This window comes from Scardinius erythrophthalmus (genome assembly GCF_964197995.2).
Source record: "Scardinius erythrophthalmus genome assembly, chromosome: 1".
In the NCBI taxonomy this organism is placed as follows: Eukaryota; Metazoa; Chordata; class Actinopteri; order Cypriniformes; family Leuciscidae; genus Scardinius; species Scardinius erythrophthalmus.
This window is the reverse complement of record NC_138221.1, coordinates 34,472,905-34,495,783: the sequence shown is the minus strand read 5'-3', so window position 1 is coordinate 34,495,783 and position 22,879 is coordinate 34,472,905. Positions and strand designations below refer to the sequence as shown.

Below are 22,879 nucleotides of genomic sequence, written 5' to 3'. Positions count from 1 at the left end.
ACCAACAAAGAAGTTTATAGACTAAAAAAAAATTGTGAGGAACACCAACAATGCCCTAAATAATGATGCTGTTTGATATAAAGATTGAATATGCATCTTTTTTTTTTTTTTTTTAAAGTGCATCACTATGGGATCAAATTCCCGCCAAATATATAGCGGTCGCGTATAAAAAAATAATAAGCGTGAATCAAAAATTTAAAAACACATGTAAAAATATATTGCACAAACTGAAAAAAAGAATGCAAAATGATCAGAATAGCAAACAACGTGGTCACGGATCAAAATATAATAAGCGTGAATAAAGAAATAACAAGCATGAATAAAAACTTTAAACACATTAAAAGTTATTTTGCACAAAACTTAAACTTATGGTCATGCTTTGTTAAAAAGTATGGTTTTATTACTGTGTACTTTGTGCTTTCTTGCATTTTCTGCTCATATTTTACTCTTTTGTACGCTTGTGATGTTTTTCTCTTCGCTCTTCTTTCTATGTTCTGCGCTTGCTCTTCCAAATGTTGCAGTTCGAGTTTCATGTAAATTAGGGCGGGCTTAAGCGTCACCATTGGTCCACTAGTTCTAGATTGACAGATACTCCTCTAGCCAATCAATCGAAGAGGGGAGTTGACGTCACACTAATGCGACCTGTGGTACAAGCTGTTTATGTTTGTACAATTTCTTCAATTCCATTATAATATACTAAAATGTTATTTTTCTAATACTTTTATATACTGTTCAATTTCTTATGTGTGCTTTGATATGTGCATTTATTAAATTAATTATTTTCGCTTGGCATACCAGCGTGATTGCGTCACCGCCATAGACTGTAAAAAAATAGGTCACCGCACACATAGATATCTATGACCGCACACTTCAGTGGGTGGTGCGCGCCCGTGAAGCACTTCATTCTGAGTAAATATAACAACAAAGAAGCTCTGCTGCACTCTCTTTTATTTCATTTTTCTTTAATCATTATACTCCTTTTCAGGAGTGCTACACTTACAAGGGAAGACGGCAGTTCAATCTAACTTTACAAAGACTTTTTAAGCAGTAAAGCTATCTGAACTCTGGACATAAATAATTAAATTCATTTTTTTTGAGATACATGAGAATGTTAATGTGCACACTGGTAATTGGTGTTAAACAATATTACTTGGCTCATGATGTCAATATGTTAAGGCTGCTGTAAGCGAAACATCCTGCAATTATGAAACACTACAATTCGTTGCAAAAACTAAGTTAAAAACGGCCATTGTCTGAAGACTTTAGGACTTTGACCTGTCGCCGCTACGCATTGCCTACCTTTTTTTTATTAACCTCGCCAAATTTGACAAGATTATTGAAAATGATTGTGTTACAGAGAAGATATACAGAAACCAGTTGAATTTAATACAGTGATTTATTACAAACTTACTGTGTTTACTTAAATAGCTACATAATTGCATATTACTTTAGAATTAATGTTTTAAATATAGCTTAAAATTTGAATACAGCAACATCTCCATCAGCGATAGGTAACGTTGTTTCTAGAGTGCCGCTGTCCTGCAGAGTATAGCGTCAACTCCGATTAAAAACCTCACCTGTCTTAAATATCCTAAAGACGATGATTAGCTGGTTCAGGTGTGTTTGATTAGGGTTGAAGGAGCTAAACTCTGCACCCAGGACCGACATTACACATCCTTGTTATTGATTAAATATGAAAGTAAAACGGCCAGTAGGTGGTGGCTGCTCGGAGAAGATCGACGCTCGCGGTGCCAGGTCCAGTGCATTAGAGGTGAATGATGGATCATCAGACAGGCATAACTGTAACAGGTCGTTGTTAGGATGACGAATTTAACTATACCATATTGCCAGGTATACGTATACCGGCAACAGTTTGAGTTGCAGGCACACATGCAGTTTAAAGGTGTCCTGTTGATGGTCGTCTTCCCCTGTATAACAAGTAAGCATCAGTAGCCACGAGTCGCATTGGTGTGACGTCAACTCCCCTCTTCGATTGATTGGCTAGAGGAGTATCTGTCAATCTAGAACTAGTGGACCAATGGTGACGCTTAAGCCCGCCCTAATTTACATGAAACTCGAACTGCAACATTTGGAAGAGCAAGCGCAGAACATAGAAAGAAGAGCGAAGAGAAAAACATCACAAGCGTACAAAAGAGTAAAATATGAGCAGAAAATGCAAGAAAGCACAAAGTACACAGTAATAAAACCATACTTTTTAACAAAGCATGACTATAAGTTTAAGTTTTGTGCAAAATAACTTTTAATGTGTTTAAAGTTTTTATTCATGCTTGTTATTTCTTTATTCACGCTTATTATATTTTGATCCGTGACCACGTTGTTTGCTATTCTGATCATTTTGCATTCTTTTTTTCAGTTTGTGCAATATATTTTTACATGTGTTTTTAAATTTTTGATTCACGCTTATTATTTTTTTATACGCGACCGCTATATATTTGGCGGGAATTTGATCCCATACATCTCGTTTCTTTGAATGTTAATGGTGCAAATATTTTTGAAGAAATTCAACAGAAAAATATAGATATAGCTTTTTTTACAAGAGACACATAGTAGCTCAGATAATGTTATTGATTGGATGAAAGAATTCAATGGAATACCTGTTTTAAGTCACAGCTCTACTTTACTGAGTTGCTATTTTATTTAGTAAGAATTTTAAACCAATTTCATATGATGTAGATGAAATTGTTAAAGGCAGAATGTTAAAGGTTAGAGCAACTTACGAAAGTTTTGTTTTTGTTTTGATTTGTATCTATGTCCCAACTGCACCAGTGGAAAGACTATTGTTCTTAGACACCCTTTGTTCAACCTAACAAAATTGCTGTACGGAAGAGTTACTCTTCGTAGGTGGTGATTTTAATTGCACTGAACTTGTTAGAGACAGAAATCATGTTGAACCTCACATAAACATCTAATTCACTTAATTGAAAAATATGATTTGTGTGATGTTTGGAGAGATCTGAATGGAAATGAAAGACAGTATACATGGGCTCATACAAGTGATAATTATTTAGCTTTAGCTAGACTAGACAGATTGTATATTTTTAAGCATCACTTGAATATGTTTAACAAATTCTAGATCACACCATTATCGTTTTGTGATCATCATCTGGTGAGTTGTAAATTTATTTTAAATACAGTGAAATTAAAAAGTGCATACTGGCACTTTAATTTTTTTTTTAAAACCTTTAACTAGGAAAGTCACATTGAGGTTAAAACCTCTTTTACAAGTGAGACCTAGTTAAGATAGGGTCAGATAGCAATTTTAATTTATTACTTGCGATTTACTACGAACTGTTGGAGGTTTTTCCCTGGATAAATCCCTTTTTTGGTGGACCCCAAAAGTCTGAACCTCTCACAGTTGTCTCCTTTTTATCAGAACGTTTTTAAAGTTTGGGATTTTTTTCACATCCAAAAGATCTATTCGCTTGATCACTCGTTGTGTAAACAAGCTAATGGAAACCTTTTCAATTGAAGAAAAATTTATTTTGGAGGATTTTTTTTCAGAGACCAGTATCCCTGATAGTGAAGACCCATTTCCCTGTTTGTTAATGGAAGCGTGGAAGACTGTTGCCTGGCTGCAGGAGAAGTTGTTGGGCATGAAAATATCATTTCTGCCTCTAGAATGAACCACCGTCATCTTTCTTAGCTCTGTTGAAAAGGCAAACAAGTTGAGACTGGAATAGTTATTGAGAATCTTTTTACTCATGTTCTCCCACTTTCCATGCCATCCAAAAAAGTGCTGTTGTCTAATATTCTGCCTTTCATAAGTGATGAAACTTTAGTGAGAATTTTGTCCCGATATGGTAACCCTTACGAAAAAGAAGTATACTTCAAGTTCATTTTATGAAGTATACTTAAGTAATGTTCAAGTATATTTTTAAGTATAGGCTACTTTATGTAGTAAGTATCAATGTGTACTTGTAGTAAACTTGTAAGTGTACAATTTCAATACTGCTTGGGACTATATTGGCCCACTTTTAGTATATAAAAGTATACGTTTAAGTGTACTATAAGTTTAAGAGTAGTGAACTACTTACTATTTTAATACAAGTAGTACATTTTTTAGTTTATGAAAGTACACACTGAAGTGTACTCTCAATAAACTACTAGTTTAGTTTATACTGCAAGTATACTTGTAAGTTTTCTTTAAGTGAACATAACATTATACTTATAGTTTACTACTTATATATTATTTTTGCACTTGCAGTATACTACTATGTTCAAATGTAGATATTTTTATAGGCCTACTTGAAAAATACCTTTAACTGTACTTTAATTTTAAAAACATTTTATTAGCTTCATGCATCCTTTTTTAATCAACACTTGAATGTCGGTAAGTTTCATAAAGAAAGGCAACACTTTAAACAAAAAAGTAGAGCAAATCACATTTTTGTCAAAGACTTTGCCTTGATCAGATTCAGAACGATGATCAAAACCAGAGCCCGTCTATGGAGAGCCTTCCCACTCCCTATTAAGTCCTATTGTACCGAATTTTGGTTGTAGTTCCACCAGAGTTCCACTGGAGGCGATCGCCCATGAGTGCAAAATGAATGGGAGTCTATGGGGCTAGACAGCTAAATTTGTCTCTTTCACCCGATTGCTGTTGAGAAATCTCAGATTTGATTGTAGATTTTGCAAGTTCAACATGGGTTATAGGTCGAAAGTTGAATAAACAAGTACTGTACTTATGTCCTTTGGATTTCTTACAGGTTGAGTTGTTGTTGCCCATAACACGCTAGCATTCTGCTAATGAACGCTGATTGGTCAGTGAAGGACTGATTACGACCAGAGATCCCGCTTGATGGCATCGTGGCATCCGAAGCAGGACCAAAAACAAACAAAACAAAAACTCTTCTAGCACGTGTGTTTACCTGTGTCAGCTGTGTTGTCGATGCCTCGAGAGAAAAGAAAGTGCCGAGCGCGAAAGCACCAAAGTGACTGAAGGATTGCCGTAAAGCAGTATCTCTGGTCGTACGCTGTGTATGACGTCATTGACACTTTAAAAGACTTTTTAAAGCAAATAAGTGACTCTAAAAAATCTAACAGCCAGCAATGTGTAATTTCTTTGTATCTCCTTTCGAATACAACATTCAAATTACTAGACAAAAAATGATATCCTGAGAAAAGTGGATTTTGATGGGTATATATTTCTGAGAAGTACATAAAGTATAATTTTGAGAAGTATATAAAATGTAGACTGAAAGTATACTTCCTTATTTTTAGTTTAAAAGAAGTATACTAATAGAACACTTGAATAAACTTCTTTTCATAAGGGAAATTGGTGTCACCTATTAAAATGATACCAATTGGAAGTGGATCTCCTCTTTTAAAACATGTGGTTTCGTTTAGGCGATTAATTTACATGATCCTAAAAGATGATGAGGATCTAGATCTTTCACTGCATCTCAAAGTTGACGAGTTTGACTACGTTATTTATGCTACTATGGACGAAATGTAAATGTTTCAAATGTGGTGAAGTGGGCCACTTAATCCGTGCGTGTCCTGGTAAGAATGAGGAAAACGGCTCAGCGGCTGATGACATTGTTAATAATGTTAGTGAGCCGGTCGAGGCTGGTCCGCCAAACGCAGCTCGGCCCGTGACAGACACAGGTGCAGTGGAGGATGGAGCTGTGGAGAATCCGCCCGCCGCCGAGAGTGCGGCGATCCAGGTAAATTATCCCAAAAATGTGGTTGAGGAAAATAGACCGGGTGATGCTGAAACATCGAATATTCATTCTCGCAGATCGAATATACAAAAAAGTGATAGTGCACCTAATTTTTTGCCGCCTGATTTGTTTTGTGATGGCATTGAAATGGAGACAGAGCAGAGTGAATTCAAAGTTCCATCAAAAAGGGAAAAATCTGACGTGTTTCAAATGGTTAGAGCTAAGAAAGCTGACGTGGAAGATATTTATGGTGAAAGTGACAGTGAGTCTTCTGATTCTAGCGTCAGTCTCTCTCAGAGTGACTTCTCTAGCCCGTGGTTGTGAAGTGGATGACATTAAACTTTTTTTAATGTAGTGGTTTTTAAAGGTAGTGAGAAAGTATAATAGCCTGGCTAGTAATGTGTGTGGAGTGCTATGTTTCTTAGTCTCTTTCATTTCTCCAAACATGAGTGAAGTGAATATTGCGATTTTGAATGTAAATGAAGCAAGGGAAATGAGAAGAAGGGCAGGAATTTTTGAGGTGGTTAAACAAAAACGAAAAGATGTTATAGAACACATAGTGACTTAAGGAATGCTGCTGATTGGGCTGAGGAGTTGGATGGGGTCTCTGTGTTGAGCCACAACACCTCACTTAGCGGAGGGGTTGCTATTCTTTTTTCTAAGAGTTTCAGTCTGACTTCTTATCAGGTTGATGAAGTAGTTAAAGGTAGGCTCTTAAAAGTAAGAGATACGTTTGGAAATTGTATTTTTGTGTACATTCCAACTGCACCAATAGAAAGAATGTTGTTTTTAAATACTTTGTGGTCTGTTTTACAAAAATGCTGTGTAGAAGAATATTTATTCTTGGGTGGTGACTTTAACTGTACATTATCAAATTTGGATAGAAATCATATTGAACCTCACTTGCCCTCTCGTAATCGGTTAATCCAGCTTGTCAAAACGCATGAGCTATGTGATGTTTGGAGACAGTTTTATGATGCACAAAAGCAATTTACTTGGACTCATGTTAGTGACAGTGTGATTTCGCTGGCAAGATTGGATCAGTTCTTTGTTTTTAAGCATCATTGTAACATTGTAAGAAAATGTTTAATTACCCCACTGAGTTTTTCTGATCACAGTATGGTGCAGTGTTCTGTGTTTTTGAACTCCATTAAGCCAAGGAGTGCATACTGGCAGCTAAACACTACTTTGTTACGTGACAGGTATTTAAAAAATGTTTAAACTTTTTTGGGATGAGTTCAGGAACATAAAGGGATCTTTTAAGTCTCTATGACAGTGGTGGGATTTTGGGAAAGTCCAAATAAAGCAGTTCTGTTTGCAGTATACTCAAAACGTCACTAGAGAGACAACTTTGAGTATGAACACCTTGGAGACCGACATTTTAAAACTTCAAGAATTAGCTGAGTCGACTGGTGGCCAGGGTTATTTAGATTCTTTGTCAAATAAAAGGACACAGTTGGCTGATTTACTGGGAATTAAAACACAGGGGGCTCTGGTCAGGTCAAGGTTCCAGAGTGTGGACCAGATGGATGCACCATCCAGGTTTTTTTTCAACTTGGAGAAAAAGAATGGTCAGAACAGAGTCATCCATGCTCTGGTTTCTGAGTCTGGGGGATTATTGACAGACCCTGCAGACATTTGAAAGAGAGCAGTTGTGTTTTATGAAAACCTGTATAAAAATGAACTTGAGGTGGAATACAGGAGTGACAGTGAATCTTTCAATGACTTACTTCAATGATCTCTGGTGCTTTGAGCATGGGCGAACTGTACAAGGCCCTCCAAGGAATGGAGTCTGGAAAGGCGCCGGGCATTGACGGCCTGCCAGTAAATTTATATAAATCTTTCTGGTCAGAACTGAGAGAGGACCTTCTGGAGGTACTGAATGAAAGCTTGCTGAAGGCCAGCTGCCTCTGAGCTGCTGTAGAGCAGTGTTAACCCTCCTGCCCAAGAAAGGCGACCTTACAGTCATAAAGTGCTGGCGGTCTGTATCACTACTCTGTAGCGACTACAAACTGCTCTCGAAAACCCTGGCTAACAGGCTAGTAGGAGTGATGGATGGTGTCATCCATCCTGACCAGACCTATACTGTGTTCCTGGTAGGTCAATATTTGACAATGTTTCATTGGTTTGCGATGTTGTAGAGGTCTCCAAGATGTTGAGTTTAGATTGTGAGTTGATCTCATTGGATCAGGAGAAAGCATTTGACCATGTTGAGTATTGCTATTTGTGGAGAGTTTTAGAGGCCTTTGGGTTTTGCCAAAAATGTATAAATCATATTAAAGTTCTTTATTGTGGCGTTGAGAGTATTCTGAAAGTGAACGGTGGTTTATGTGCTCCTTTTAAAGCTCATAGAGGTGTTAGGCAGGGGTGCTCATTGTCTGATATTCTCTATTCTTTGGCAATAAAGCCACTTTTACAGCAAATACGGGTCAAACTTCATGGTATATGTTTGCCAAACTGTAAAAATAATCTTATATTGTCAGCTTATGCCGACGATGTCATAGTCATGATTAGTAGACAAAATGACATACAGGTGTTAAAAATGTTAGGTCTACTTAAAACTTTTAAAGGTTTATCTTCTGCGAGTGTAAACTGGAGTAAAAGTGAAACTTTTATTATTAGGTAAAAGGACAGGTGGGAAACCAGATCTCCCTGAAGGTTTAGGTTGGGGAAAATCAGGTTTTTAATACTTAAGGCGGGCATACACTGTGCGATTTTCGTCCGATTTTGAGCCGAATTCTGACTCGTGCGACTCTTTTTCGGGTCGGGCCGATTTTCAGCTTTGTCGTGCGTCATTTGTCGTGCAGCGTTCGTGCAGTGTACAGGGGGAAACGAGAGGCGATTAACCTCTCACGACCGGCAATCGGATGGTCGGATGAATTTCAGGCATGTTAGAAATTTTGGTCGCTCCTCGTGACTATCGCACAGTTGAAGCAGAGCTACGAACTGATTGCCCTAAACTCAGTGTTTTTTCCCTCACTGCGCATGCACGAAAACAGTTTCATCTGCAGCAAAAAAAAAAAAAAAAGTTCTGTAGTTCAAAGCTATTACTGCTGCTTACCTCCACTTCTTCCAAGCCACCTGCGATGTACACTTTGCCTCTATCTTTGCCTTTTTTTTAAATAAAGCTGTTTTTAATTTTCATTGATGAATTATTGCAGTGTTCGGACATATTATAGACTGTTATTAATCAATTATATGTATATAATTCATTGTAATCGACCTAAATGTTTTAGACAATTTTTAATGAGGATAAGTAAAGCTTATATGTAGGCTAATATTTTATTATCCTCACAGCGCGTTGGTTATGCGGTGATGCGCAATGAAATTGTTGCGTTGCTATTTAATTATAATAGCCTATCAGTTTAATAATAAAAGTAGCCTTCCCTAATAATAATAATAATACAATAATACTAGCCTACTAATAATTTAATATATAAATTGGAAATGCTAAATCTTCTTGATAGCTGATGCTTGTTTTGACAATATCTCTGGATAGGCTACATGATATCGTCCATAGGCGCAACACGGCACGAGGATTTATCGCACTTATTCGCACATATTTCACACGTATAGTGTGAGCATTTAAGTCGCAGCTCGACGTTCGGACCGTACAGTGTGAGCACATAAATCCTGAGCTTTGGCTTTACATCGCATGCGATCTACTCGTTCAGTGTGAGAAGGTTCCTTGCTGAAATCGCTCAGACATCGCACAGTGTATGCTCGCCTAGGAGTGTATCTTGGTGATGATTTTACAGTCATTGAAAAAGTTAAAGGTCGTCTGGATAAATGGAGATGGTTAATTCCCAAATATGTCATATAGAGGGTGTATATTAATTATAAATAACTTAGTTGCTTATTCACTATGGCATAGGGTTGCATGTATTTATCCTCCTTCACATCTGTTAGTGAAAATCCAGGCTATTTTAGTAGATTTCTTCTGGGATAAACTGCATTGGGTCCCACAGAGTGTGTTATTTTTGCCTAAGGAGGAGGGTGGACATGGCCTAATACATCTTCAATTCATACAAATTGCAATTCACTGCAATTCATACAAAGACTATTAATTGGTTCAGTTGAATTTAAATGGTGTTCTGTTCAATATGTGATTTTACATAATCTTGAGAATCTGGGACTGGACAAAACTCTTTTTTTTACTGGACCCTACGAAATTGAACACTTCTGGTCTACCAGTGTGTTATAGGAACCTCTTTAAGGTGTGGAGTCTTTTTGTTTTAAAAAAAGCAGAGGGTTCACAGTCACTTCATTAGCTATTGGAAGAGCCTTTAGTTCGTGGAGCACGTCTGGATGTGTCTGCCAGTGGACTTTTCCCAGGACTTAACAAGACACTCGTTGACAGTAAAATCACCACTTTGGGACAATTACTGGCAATATCAGGACTTGATTTTAAGAATAAAGAAGAAACGGCTCAACACATCTGAGAATTCGATCAATCCATCTAGTTGCGCAGCTATTGGTGAAATGGCAGACGGTTCTTAATGCAACGGAAAGAACTTTGTTGACTGAGTATTGTGATGGTCTCTGTAAAACAAATCCTGAAGACTCTTTTCCTTGTTTGTTTGTGTGTAGACTTTTTTTCTTATACTGGGAAAACTTTGTATAAGTATTGTGTCGTTATTTTAACAAAAAAAAAAAGTTAAATAAGCAAAACTGATACTCCATGGCGTGATTTTTTTAAATTGAATGTGGATAGAAAACCTGAGTGGAGAGCACTTTATAAACCACCGTTGACGAAAAAGACAGGTGATTTACAGTGGAGAATCCTTCATGGCGCTGTCGCCATCAATGCATTTATTTCAATTTTAAATCCTCAAGTTGATGCTGAATGTCCTTTTTGCACTGAGAGAGAAACCATTTTTCATGCATTTGTAAATTGTGCAATATTAGAGCCTTTATTTCTGTCATTAGGAAGTATTTTTCACAGGTGTAATGAAACTTTTTCTATGGTGTTATTTATTTTGGGTTTTAAATATGTGTTGAAAAAAAGATTTCTATGTCAGTTGTTGAATTTTGTTTTAGGCCAAGCTAAATTGGCTATTTATATAAGTAGGAAAAAGAAGGCTGAACAAAATGTGGAGCAGAATGTAGTTGCTATGTTTTCAAACATGTTGCAATGTTTGCAACGCTGCAAATGAAGAAAAAATATGCAAATAGAAAAAGCAACCGCAAATTAAGAAAACATCTTCATCAGTTTTACAACACATGTGTGCTCCAAATACTCATAACACAACCAAATACAGAAACGCGCGGCAAAAGTTCACAACACAACCAAATACAGAAACGCGCTGCAGAAGTTCACAACACAACCAAATACAGAAACGCGCTGCAGAAGTTCACAACACAACCAAATACAGAAACGCGCTGCAGAAGTTCACAACACAACCAAATACAGAAACGCGCTGCAGAAGTTCACAACACAACCAAATACAGAAACGCGCTGCAAATAGCACAGACCACAATGGAAATGTTTCCAGGGGACCCCAATAAGTGACGAACCTGGCTATGTACAGCCGACGTACGATCAACGGCTGTCCGAATTCACTCACTCGTTTTCATTCACTCCTTCAGGTGAACTGTATTAGTGGACTAACGTAGGGATTAATGAATGAGGGTTTAGGGGTCGATTTTGGATTCAGCCAACATAATTTCCTCGTTATTTTCACCTGGGATGTTTCCATGACAACGCAGCACAGTGTCCATCAGCTGAATAGCTGTTCTTACAACAGAAATGTCTTATTATTGCTGTTAACATAACTGTTGTAAATACATTTTATAAAAAAAAGTTTTTAGAATATGCTTTATTAATCTGTGTGTGAGTTTTACAACTTTAAAAATTGCTGTCTCATCTTTGGACCCAACATTACCTAACATTTCTTAGCTATGAAACTTATTTAAACATAACATTACAAAAATGTTTACAATGTTACTGATGTAGGCTATAGATTACTTTTTTTATTTTATTATATCTTACCCTCATGTTCCTTTTCTCTATCTTTTTTCAAATTTTTTTTAGTTTTCAGCTCTTAACTCTAATACATGTATATTGTATACAAAGTTGTATGTCATAAACATGTCATCTCTGTAAGTTTTGCAAGAAAAAAAAAGTAAAAAATAAAATAAAAAGTAGACATTGAGCAATAAGCATGTCCCATCCTGGTTCGTCACTTATTGGGGTCCCCTGGAAACATTTCCTTTGTGGTCTGTGCTATTTGCAGTGCGTTTCTGTATTTGGTTGTGTTGTGAATGTTTGTTGCGCGTTTCTGTATTTGGTTGTGTTGTGAGTATTTGGAGCACACATGTGTTGTAAAACTGATGAAGATCTTTTCTTAATTTGCGGGTGTTTTTCTATTTGCATGTGTTTTCTTCATTTGCAGCACGTTGAGCTCTCTCGGACACCATACGGATGACCTACTACTTCCGGTGAGATTCTGAAGTGTGCATACGATGGACACTTTAATATCCCATGAGGCCACGAGAGAGGATTTATGAATGGCAGTGAAGCAACGTAATTGACGCTGGTATGTCACTTGATAATGACATCATGTTGAATGTAGTACGTCCGTATTACATTCATACTACACACATTCACACTATATAAAACATCCTTTTTTAGAAGTCGTTAAGTAATTACTTATTCAAAATAAGTACCTACTTAAGAGAGTATGCGATTTTGGATGCAGCCAATGTCACGTGTGTACCTTACTTCTTTTCACCACTGAATCCTGATGGTTTAGAGGACAATTACTCTGAGTCGCCCCCTGTCGTTTAAAGAATAGTACAATGGCGAGCGTGTCAAGTATAAATGCCTCGTCCGTTTGTGGAGGAGCGCACGCAGTCAGCGGAGGCTCGCGGTGTGGAGCCAGGCGAAAGTAAAAAAGGCTTAAGCCCATTTGATATCTAGAACACACGTAAAACTTAGATTGGGCTTAATATGGTGTTTTGTGTTCAACAGGTAAAAGAAATATATGATACCGACTTCGAAATACATTCTGTCTTCATTTACTCCCCAACGATGACTAAATTTTCATTTTTGTTCTCCTTTACACAGGGTCTCTGTGTGTGAATTTTTTTACCAAAGCTTTTACTTTTAACAAAGCCTGTGCATTGAGTGCTCCATTTCCTGATTTAAGAGGTACTTTTATTTTTTTCAGCTGTTCTTTGCCTGGTCCTCGTCTAATGAGTATGATTAGGAAAAAAATAAAAACCTCCTAACGGCTCAGCAGAATGAATCCAATTTCACAGCAGTATTTAGGACGTGTCCTCTTTTAGGCAGTTGTTTTGCATCATGTACTTTCAGAAACTTTCTCTAATGGGCAACAGTATTATATAATGTTTGGGACCCATGTTTAATGACTGTGTAAATATGTACAAAACATTACTCTGCAAGGATTTGCTCTTGACAAGTGCGTGTCATTTAGGTTATTGTGCATGTAACAGGCAAATGTCACCTTCTCCATTAGTTGACGGAGCTGTCTGCTACGTGGGTCTCGATTACACATGTTCTGCGCTGGAGCCACAACGGTGCAGATACATTTCCCATCTGCGTCCTGTGCCGAGCTGTAGATCTGCCAGCCCTCCTCTGGGCTCGGATACAGGGCCTGCATAGAGAAAGAGATGAAGAGATGAAAAAAAGAGATAGAGAAGGATGCATGGAGAGACAGAGTAAATTGCATGAGCAAAATAGAATGTGGCATCTGTGAGAGAAGGAGGTTTTGATCAGCTTAGGCACTTGGAGGAAATAGAGCCGCTTTGGATCGATAAAGCTGCTTTTTCATTGGAGGTGGAGTCAGGAGATGGATGTCTTGAAACAGTGTACATGCTCAAACGTACACACACACACCTCTAACCCTAAAACATCGCTTAATATAAGCTGTTTTCCTCATTGGGACCAAAAAAACAAGGATTCCCACAAGGATTTCGGATATTGCCTTTAGGGATGCACCGATTATGTTTTCTCATGGCCGATTCCAAATTTTTAAAAGCAAAGTGGCCCATTCCGTTACCGGTTGCCGATTATTATTTTTTTTCTTTAATAAATTTACTTGTTGTTTATTTGCTCTATTACAAACCAAAATAGCCTTTTAACAAAAAAAAATGTCTTTTCAAATTATTTCAAAACATTTCAAATTAGAGGCAACCACTTCCAATGGAAAATTGCAATCCAAACAAGGATGCTACACACATGTAGCATGAGCAATTGTTTTTGATTTAAATGGTAAATGGTAAATGGACTGCATTTATATAGCACTTTCACAGACCAATGGCCACCAGAGCGCTTTACATATAGCCTCACATTCACCCATTCACTCACTCATTCATACACCGACTTAAACAGGATTGTGTAAGAATGGTCTGACTTTAGCGTTGACAGATTATGCTACATAAGACACACTTGCACAAAACAAAAACAGAATGAAAATTCACTCTCTGCCAGTAGGTGGCGCTTATGTAACAGCAGCAATTTCGTTTTCTTAGTTTGCGCTGTGCACAAAGCAACGCTGTGCTTATAAAGTACTTTATATGGAGGTAAGAAAGTAAATGCCATCAAACCTTTTCTGAAGACAGTTAGTTTTCTTCAGAGATACATTCATATAAACCCCGACACCAATTCAATTTTTATATTTTTCTTCCTATATTTCATGCATTGCAAACAGTGAGCTTGTTGTGCCTGGCACTGTATCTTCTCTGTTCTCCTCTTTGTGTCGGTCATTCGGCATGTGCCATCTTTGGTCGTGTTAACGTCCTGTTTACAGACTTCATAATATTTCCACACAAGTGACATTTTGGGAAATGATTGCAATGCAGTTTGTGAGCAAGTCCAGAATAGAGATCAGCCAAAATAAAGCTAAAACCGGTCGACCTGTGCATCTATAATTGCCATCTTTGTGGGGACTTTTTTTTCCCCAATAATGTCAGGAATACACACACACACTTCATGTAGACTTTCCATAGGCGTAATGGGTTTTATACTGTAGAAACTGCATATTCTCTCCCCCTACACTAACCAAAACATCCCTTAATATGATTTCTAAGCTGTTTTCCTCTGTAGGCCCGACCAAATGGCCCCACAATGTCAAACATTTTACTATCTTTACCTTTATGAGGACATTTGGTCCTATTAATATATGTTAAACAAGAACACATACAAATGACACATGCATTTGTTTTGGGGTTTTTTTTTTCATAGTGGGGACTTTCCTTTTACTCTTTTTGTTTTTATACAGAGTTATTTTGATTATTGATATTTTCTAAATCAAAACTCACACAAACCTTTCTGCTTTTTCATTAATTAAATAGTAAATGTCCAATCCACAACATTCGTGGCATAATTTTGATGACCAAAAGGACCTCCTCCATAGTTCCCTTTATAAAAAAAATAATTATAAAAAAACCCCGCAAACAGACATCAAGGTTATATTGAGGTATTTACAATGGAACTAAATGGGCCAATTTTGGGCGGATTTAAAAGCAGAAGTGTGAAGCTTATAATTTCAAAAAGGCACTTACATTAATTCAAGTAGAAATTAATTGTTGTAGTAATCAACATTTTGGCACAAATGCTTTTAATTCAGCTTGACTTAACTAAACCAGGAATATTCCTATAAGACACTATATTTGGTATGTTAATGAAGGTGGTTTTCAGGTTTTACTATCCCTAAAGACTAAAAGAAGAATAAAACTAGATTGGAAAAGAACAATTGATTGTCAATAAAAAAAGGATAGCATTCACAAGAAAAATGAGTGGCAATAAAATGTCTCCTCCTGCTCTAACCTTCCCATTTTCATTCTTTCTTACCCTCTACGGTGTTTTTCAATCTCTCTCTCTTTCCCCACACTTCCCCGATCAGATTAAATGACCGAGAGGACAGAGAGACTATGTGATTGGAGAGTAAAGCAGCAGCCGCCCCAATGAGCTCACTGTCACTTCCCGTCACATCCTGCCAATCCCTACCACTCCTGTCTCTCTCTGTCTCCTTCACATTTTCACTCCGTCCACATCCTTTCCTTCCAAACTCTGTCCTCTCCTCACCTTCCCATCTGTCCATTCTTCCTGTGTCTTCGGCTCTGTTTGTCCCTGAGCAATCTCTCTCTCTCGCTTACTCAATTTAATTCAAATTAGAGCAATTCAACTCAATAATGCTTTATTAGACTGCCAGGCAAATGCAATTTCACAAAATCAAAAGGAATTGATTTGTAAATTTAGGTGTGAAGGTAATAAAAAATAAAGGTTCCACACACGCAAATAATCACAATGAGTGTAATTCATTCAAGTCAAATGTATGTGTATCTCCTTTCCCAATACATATTGTTTCAAAACAGCTTTACAGATGGTCATACTGTTATGTCTCAATAATGCCTAGTGCTTTAACATAGAGCAAGTTTTAGGGCTAGGCGATATGAGGATTTATATTGTGATAAAATGAGTGATCAGGTTTAGATCTTGCTATATTTTTATTTATAGTGTTGTCTATATCAGTGCCTAAGTTACTTGGGCAAACGTATGAGCCCTCAAAGACAATTAAGAGATTTAAATGCTGGTTGGGTTTGTTCTAAGCAATTCTCAAAAAGCTTTAATGAAAATACGATTAGTTGTCGCTGGTGAAAAGTCTGAAAAAATCTGAAATGTTCTCCTAAAGTAAAAACGTATGCTATCCTTGTTCTCAGCTCCTTTGACAAACAACTCTGATTAAATCAAGCCATCTCAATTTCTGTGTTTTGACAGTTTTTTTTTTCATTCGACAATTTCTTTGACTTCTCTACTAGTCAAGTAACATGCACATTTTTGATCCCTTTGAAGATCTGTGTTGATTCGTTGTGGAGTTGCAAATCATTTGAACCGTCTAATGATGCTTGTCTTTTCAATTTTATCAGTTTGTTGAGTCTGGAGATGCGGGCGAAAAATTGATTGTTGTTTTGATTAATTCTGGCTTGAGAAAATTTCTCTCTGTGCATCTGTTTCCCCAATTTATCCTCCATCTCTGTCTCTCCCCTTGAGCACATTTTCATTTAGGTAGCATGGGCTCCCTATTTTCAGTTACAACCTCTCTTTTTCTCTCTCTCTCTCAAAAGAAAAACAAAATACAAAAGAAACAACAAAACCAACAACACGATGAAATGACATTAAAGATTGTAGGTCTAAAAATACACCAAACTGCTTTTTTTTCACCCAGTAGATTGGGACACATATAAAATCTCCCATCTCATTCCAGAGAAGGTGCCTGCAAAGCCTGAAGGCATGAGAGACAGACACACACACACACACACGCACAGTCAGTTCCTGGTGGTTCAGATTCGATACGGTTGGTCTTAGCTCAGTCATTTGCCTCATTCCTTCTGTTCATCTAACCTCTTGCTTGTTGATTTGCATAAGAATGCCACATTTATTATAAATTGTTATAATTTGTTAAACATGTCTTTCTGGGCATTGTGCTATTTTCCTGTCCAGTCTGGCTTTCAGCAGCTGTCAAATCTAGCAGGGTCCTCGCTTTCCATTAGCAGTGATTTTCTGTGTGTCGTGTCACTGTCATCAAACACTTGCTAAAACTGCTCTGCCATCCAGGCTGGAATTTTCCCAGGTGAGCTGATGCAGAAATCCAACCGTCTCTGCGAGATCAGCACGGACAGGTCTTGCTCCGAGACGGCGTGCGCTGACACTACGCTCTGCTGACCACTCATAGCCGACATGAGACCAGTCCAAGCGTATCTCGCCCTGGCCTGAAAGAAGGAGCTATTGCTTGGGTCTTCGATTCCCAGCCCAGTGTATTACCACCCTAACATTTCATCATCATTCTCATTCCCGTCCCGACCGACCTGCGGCTTAGTGTCTGAGCACGTCAGATACGGTTAGCGTCGAGCTTCGACTCAATCTATACGCCAATCTGCCACCCGCAGTCCCTCAAGAGGATAAAGCATCCATCATCAGTGCGGTACATGCACCTCACATGTTAAACATCAGCGTGGCACGTGTGCCCATCCGACGGGTGGAAGACAGAAGCCGCATAAATATGCTTTCTGTTCATTAATGTTGCATAAATGTTGAGTTTTAATTTAAGAACTGATTAGAATCACCCCTGGACTCATTACCACCCACCAATTCATTCTGCTGTAATTTCCTCTCATCTACTGCTAATGGCAGAGTAGAGTACGGGGGGCACTCTCTCTCTTTCTCTCTCTCACACACACACACACACCATATCGCTTACAGATGTGTGAAGCATCTCGCCCTTATTTTGATGATCCCATCCCATCCAGCATCTGTATGTGGGTGCATGTTACGGAATAGGCCAGTTATTTATGAACAAAGAGGTCAGATGTAATGAGCAACGGTTTAATTAGTAACGGTTGAGCTGCCATCCGTAAACGTCAGGATGAGTGTATCTGCATGCATCTGTTTTTTTTACCTCTCATTTGCATTTAACACTCGGCAAACGATCAAATTACTCAGTGATTTGTCAGTAGTGCGCAGTCTATTTGCTGGCATTTAAGACGACAAAGCAACTGAATTAATGATCAGTGAAGTTGCTGATCATTCCTTTCTAATACTGTATCTTAACCAGGTGCGACACGATGAAGCAGAGAGCAATGAATGGTACGACTTCTATGTTCATTTTAGTTGTTGTTCTAACCTGCTGTGATCATGGTAGGTGATGAGCAGGACATTTTGTCAGCTGCTTAGTTTAAATTTCTGTCGCATTGAGCAGGGTAATAACCCTGTCTGCAGTGAAATCACAGAGGTCCAAAATCCATATACACATAACTGTAGATGAACTCTTTCCCTGCAAAACACAGAATTTTCTGTTATTTACAAGAAAATGCTTCCCCGCCAAACATCGTGTTTTTCGTGTTTTAGGTGGTATACGGTAGGGGGCGCTATGGCACATCTTCTGAAAGAGTACTTAATCTCCTGATCAAAACACATATGAAGAAGATGTAGAAACAAGCGATCACCAACATTGAACAGCATATAAATCAAAACAGCTGTTAACAAATGAGATGTCGGCCCAGGACGAGCTATAGGACTGTGAAGCTTTCGGGGTGTTTGATGGACTCGATTTACTCCATCTATATTTTGGTCATCGTTCTGAATCCGATCTAGATGTAGTCTATGACAAAAACGTGATTTTCTCAGCGTTTTGCTCAAAATGTTGCTTTTTTAATATATTTCTTTTTTTATTAAAATTATAATTTTTTGTCTATTCTTTCTTTTGATATATTGCATGTTCAGAAATTCATACAACAAAATCGCTGGGGGGTGGCTGGCAACTTTAAAAAAAAGAATTAAAGATGCACTCATTTATTTATTTTTAGTATACACAAAGATATTAATAATAGTTTTGAAAAGAATGTTTAAAAGCATGTACTCTTATAAGAGATGAAGATGCGAGTCATATCTGAAGCCTAATAAAAGCCATTTTATTCTACGTTGAGCGGGTTGCCTCAAGGGGGCGGCCATTTTGAATCGCATGACTCACTGGGTGCATTCTCAATCAGCTCCCTAACTTCCAAGGTAGTGAATAAGTATATTGTGTACATAAATTCAGGCACTGGTAAGGACCCTGGCTCACTACACATTGGGACACTAGCTATGTTTCTATCCAAAGTTGCGAATTTAACTTGTGCGCTAAATGGGAATTTTGTATTAAACATTTGCCAATAAAGCACCGTTTCCATCCAACCGAAGAGAACAAAATCGTCACTTCCTGATAAATTGGCACTAAATATCAATAAGAAAAATGGAAGTTGTTGCAGTAGGAGAAGCCACTTTATATTATAAGTTTTGTATATAATAAATTACTTGCACCGAAATGCAATAAACACAATCATGTTATATCGGAGGCGGATGCCTGCTGTTCGGGAACACAGTCATGTAAGACAGTTCTGGGAGGTAATTATACCAAACCACTTTGATGACAGACTTTGTTTAGGCTTTTCAGAATGACCAAAAACAGCATTTCAGATGCTTTGCAACAAGATTGGTCCACTGGCTGGTCCAGTTATGCCGTCCCATTGCGTCACATGACTTTTTTTTTATGCGCAACGAGGAATTTATTCGGTACGCATGCTTTCTTTTCGGTTAAAAAATGTATCCGAATGAATTGAGCGCATACGTTTTTTATGCGCATTTTTAAAATTGATGCGTATTTTGCCATTTCAACTTTCAAGTTTGTTTTATTTATATAGCACATTTAAAAACAGGAAACACAGCTGACCAAAGTGCTGAACAACACAAAAAACGAAGAAACACAGGGCAAACCACACATTAATGACAGAAACTCAGTGAATTGAAAGCCAAGAAAGAAAAAAAAAAGGTTTTAAGAGACGATTTAAAAACAGTTAAGGACTGTGCCGATCTGATATAAGCCGGAAGGCTGTTCCACAGGCAATGGCAAAGGCTCTATCTCCTCTATGCTTTAATCGTGATCTGGGGACAGAGAGAAGTCTCTTCTCACCGGACCTCAGATTTCGTGTGGGATTGTATAGATAGAGCAGCTCAGCATTTCCATCCAGTGTGTTTTTTTTATGCAATATCCCGAAATATCCCGAAAATGGATGAAAACATACTGTAGCTACTGATGACTATTTCTGGTGACATGACAACGTCCTCTTTGTACAACACCAGTACTGGTATTTATGAACAACAGCAAAACTGACTGTAACTGACAGTATTTTTTGCAATGCTATTTTAAGTTCATTATACTTTATTGTAACATCACCCTTCAACATATCAGCTGTAAATAAATTCTAAATGTATGTTCACTACCTGTCTATCAGTGCATGTTTATGCTGAAATATAATTAAATATCCGTTTTCTTTTTTTTCTACGTGTCATCTTCTACTTATTGAGTTGGTTTGTGTGATTTATGTTCTATGCTTCAGAATTTCCGTTAAGGGAACATAGTTCACACTGTAAGCCTTAGTGCTCAATTCCGATTCATTGTTCAGATACGATTTTTTTGTATAGCTGTTCACTTTGTTGTTTTAAATGTTGCCAATATCAGATTCCAGTGCGAATAGATTATGGTCCTGGACTGACCCTTATGCGCAAAATAACGATTAAAAGATGTCACGCAGCACGCTGTCATACATAAGTAAACACAGAGGACAGCATGAGTAGCATGACTGCAGAATTGTGATGAATGTTGTGACGTAAAAATCGCAAGTATTCCGATATGGCTGTTCAAACTGAGGTCGCATTGCAAATATGGAAGTGACACAAATCCGAATTGAAAAGATCCGATTCCATGTGGTTTGTGCTGTTCACACTGTCATGAGAAAAACAGATTTGAGCAAAAAAAAAGAAAAAAAAATCAAATTTGGGCCACATTTACCTGCTGTCTGAACGTACCCATAGTGAGCATCGATGCTGCCTGGTTTTCACAAAGCATTGAGGGACATTTTAGGGAATGAACGTTTCAGTGCACTGGAAGATTGATTTTGCGATTGAGACAGCCCTTAAAATGTCCGACTCCCTGATCAGTGCCCTGAATACTGAACTAAGGAGCTGATAATGACGCACCTACTTCTACCCCTATTATTGGATGCTTTCCAATTAATCATGGCTGACAGCAACTGTATGCTCTTGAAATGGAGTCTGAAATTTCATAAATGTAAATTTTTGTGCACATGAATGATCGAGCAAAGTCATATTTACAAGTGGAGAATCTCAGAATTCGAAATGATGCACGAGTCGCTGAGTTGTGAGGTTCAAAGGGACGTATCGGTTTGAAACATTGTGAACGTATCGGTTTGAAACATTGCAGAGACACTGATCTATAATATTCATAATTCATATATTTATTTATATATAAATATAATATTTTGATACCTTGTATAAGTGAAAGAAATTAGTCATTTTCATAATTTTTAATTCAGGTAGTTGGGTTTATTGTTTTGTTTAGGATACTTCCATGTTTTTTCCCGACTTGAATGTGTGATGTCGTAATAATGAATCCCTGACTCTGAGGTACGAGTTTCCCAGGTGCCCTTGAAGGCAGCATTAGAGCATTGCTACAATGGCATCAGTAATGAAAACATTTTCTTTCACATAATAAATCAATATAAATCAACATAAACATAAGCACAACATAAAAAATGATCATCACGTATCTTATCTTACGTAGTTTTGGTTACTTTCTCACCTGATGGGAGATCAGAAATCAATTTGGCACATTTCAGTCAATAATGATGACGTCATTGCTGAATAGTGTATTTAGCACTATAGAGGAAAAATTGGCAAGTTGAGAGCCTTAATTAATTGATGTCCCACAGGTCCAGGTTTGCTTAATAACACACACACACACACACACACACACACACACACACACACACACTTACCCTACCCTTAAACATACCTATCACAGAAAACTTTCTGCATTTTTAAAAAAACTTTAATTACTTTATTTTTATCACACTTTGAGTTTTAATTTTAATTGGGACATTTAATAGACGTAATGGTTTTATACTGTAGAAACTTTGTGCTATTTTAGATTTTCAAAAAAGATCATTCCATATGATTTATAAGCTTGTTTCCTCATGGGGACAAAATTTTTTTTGTTGTCATTTTGTCCCCATAATGTAGGGAATACCAGGACCACACACACACACACACACACACACACACACACACACACACACACACACACACACACACACACACACACACACACACACACACACACACACACACACACACACACACACATCCTTTGTCCTCCAACACTCAAAAATGTCAAGGCATAGAAAAGAGCAAAGTGATCGCTTCACCAAGAGATTCTGAGCAACAGACCAAAGGAGGACAGAACCTGATGTGAGGGCAATAGATAACGAACTACCGCAGCTACTGTTTGTGTGAGCGGAAGGGAAAGAAACACAGGAAAAAAACACAGAATGAGAGAAAAAGAATGACAGCAGCGAGAGAGCTGCTGAGGGGGAAGATGCCGAGGTCTAATTTCAGACTCAGAGTGGCAGTTTCTTACTCAGCCCAACCGCTGCCAAAGCCTGACACCAGCTCCATTACATGCCCAGCCCTCACCGTGAGCCCCACAAGCTTTCCCGCACCGCTCGACCTTTACAATCCTCGATCCCGCAGTCTGATCTTAAGCCCTGGCTTGGTTGGAAACCATCACACACATCCCACACACTCCCAACTACCCAGGTATCGACGTCCTATTGAG

The 22,879-nt window shown here is 37.9% G+C and overlaps 1 protein-coding gene across 2 annotated transcripts in view; it reads right to left on the bottom strand.

Moving 5' to 3' along the window:
- Positions 1-22,879, bottom strand: part of olfm2a (olfactomedin 2a) — an 89,275-nt gene that overhangs the window by 12,899 nt on the left and 53,497 nt on the right. For both annotated transcript variants that reach the window (XM_081388823.1, XM_081388822.1), the window contains exon 2: positions 13,154-13,303. In XM_081388823.1, the coding sequence (XP_081244949.1) occupies positions 13,154-13,303 (150 nt within the window). The remainder of the gene's footprint in view (positions 1-13,153; positions 13,304-22,879) is intronic.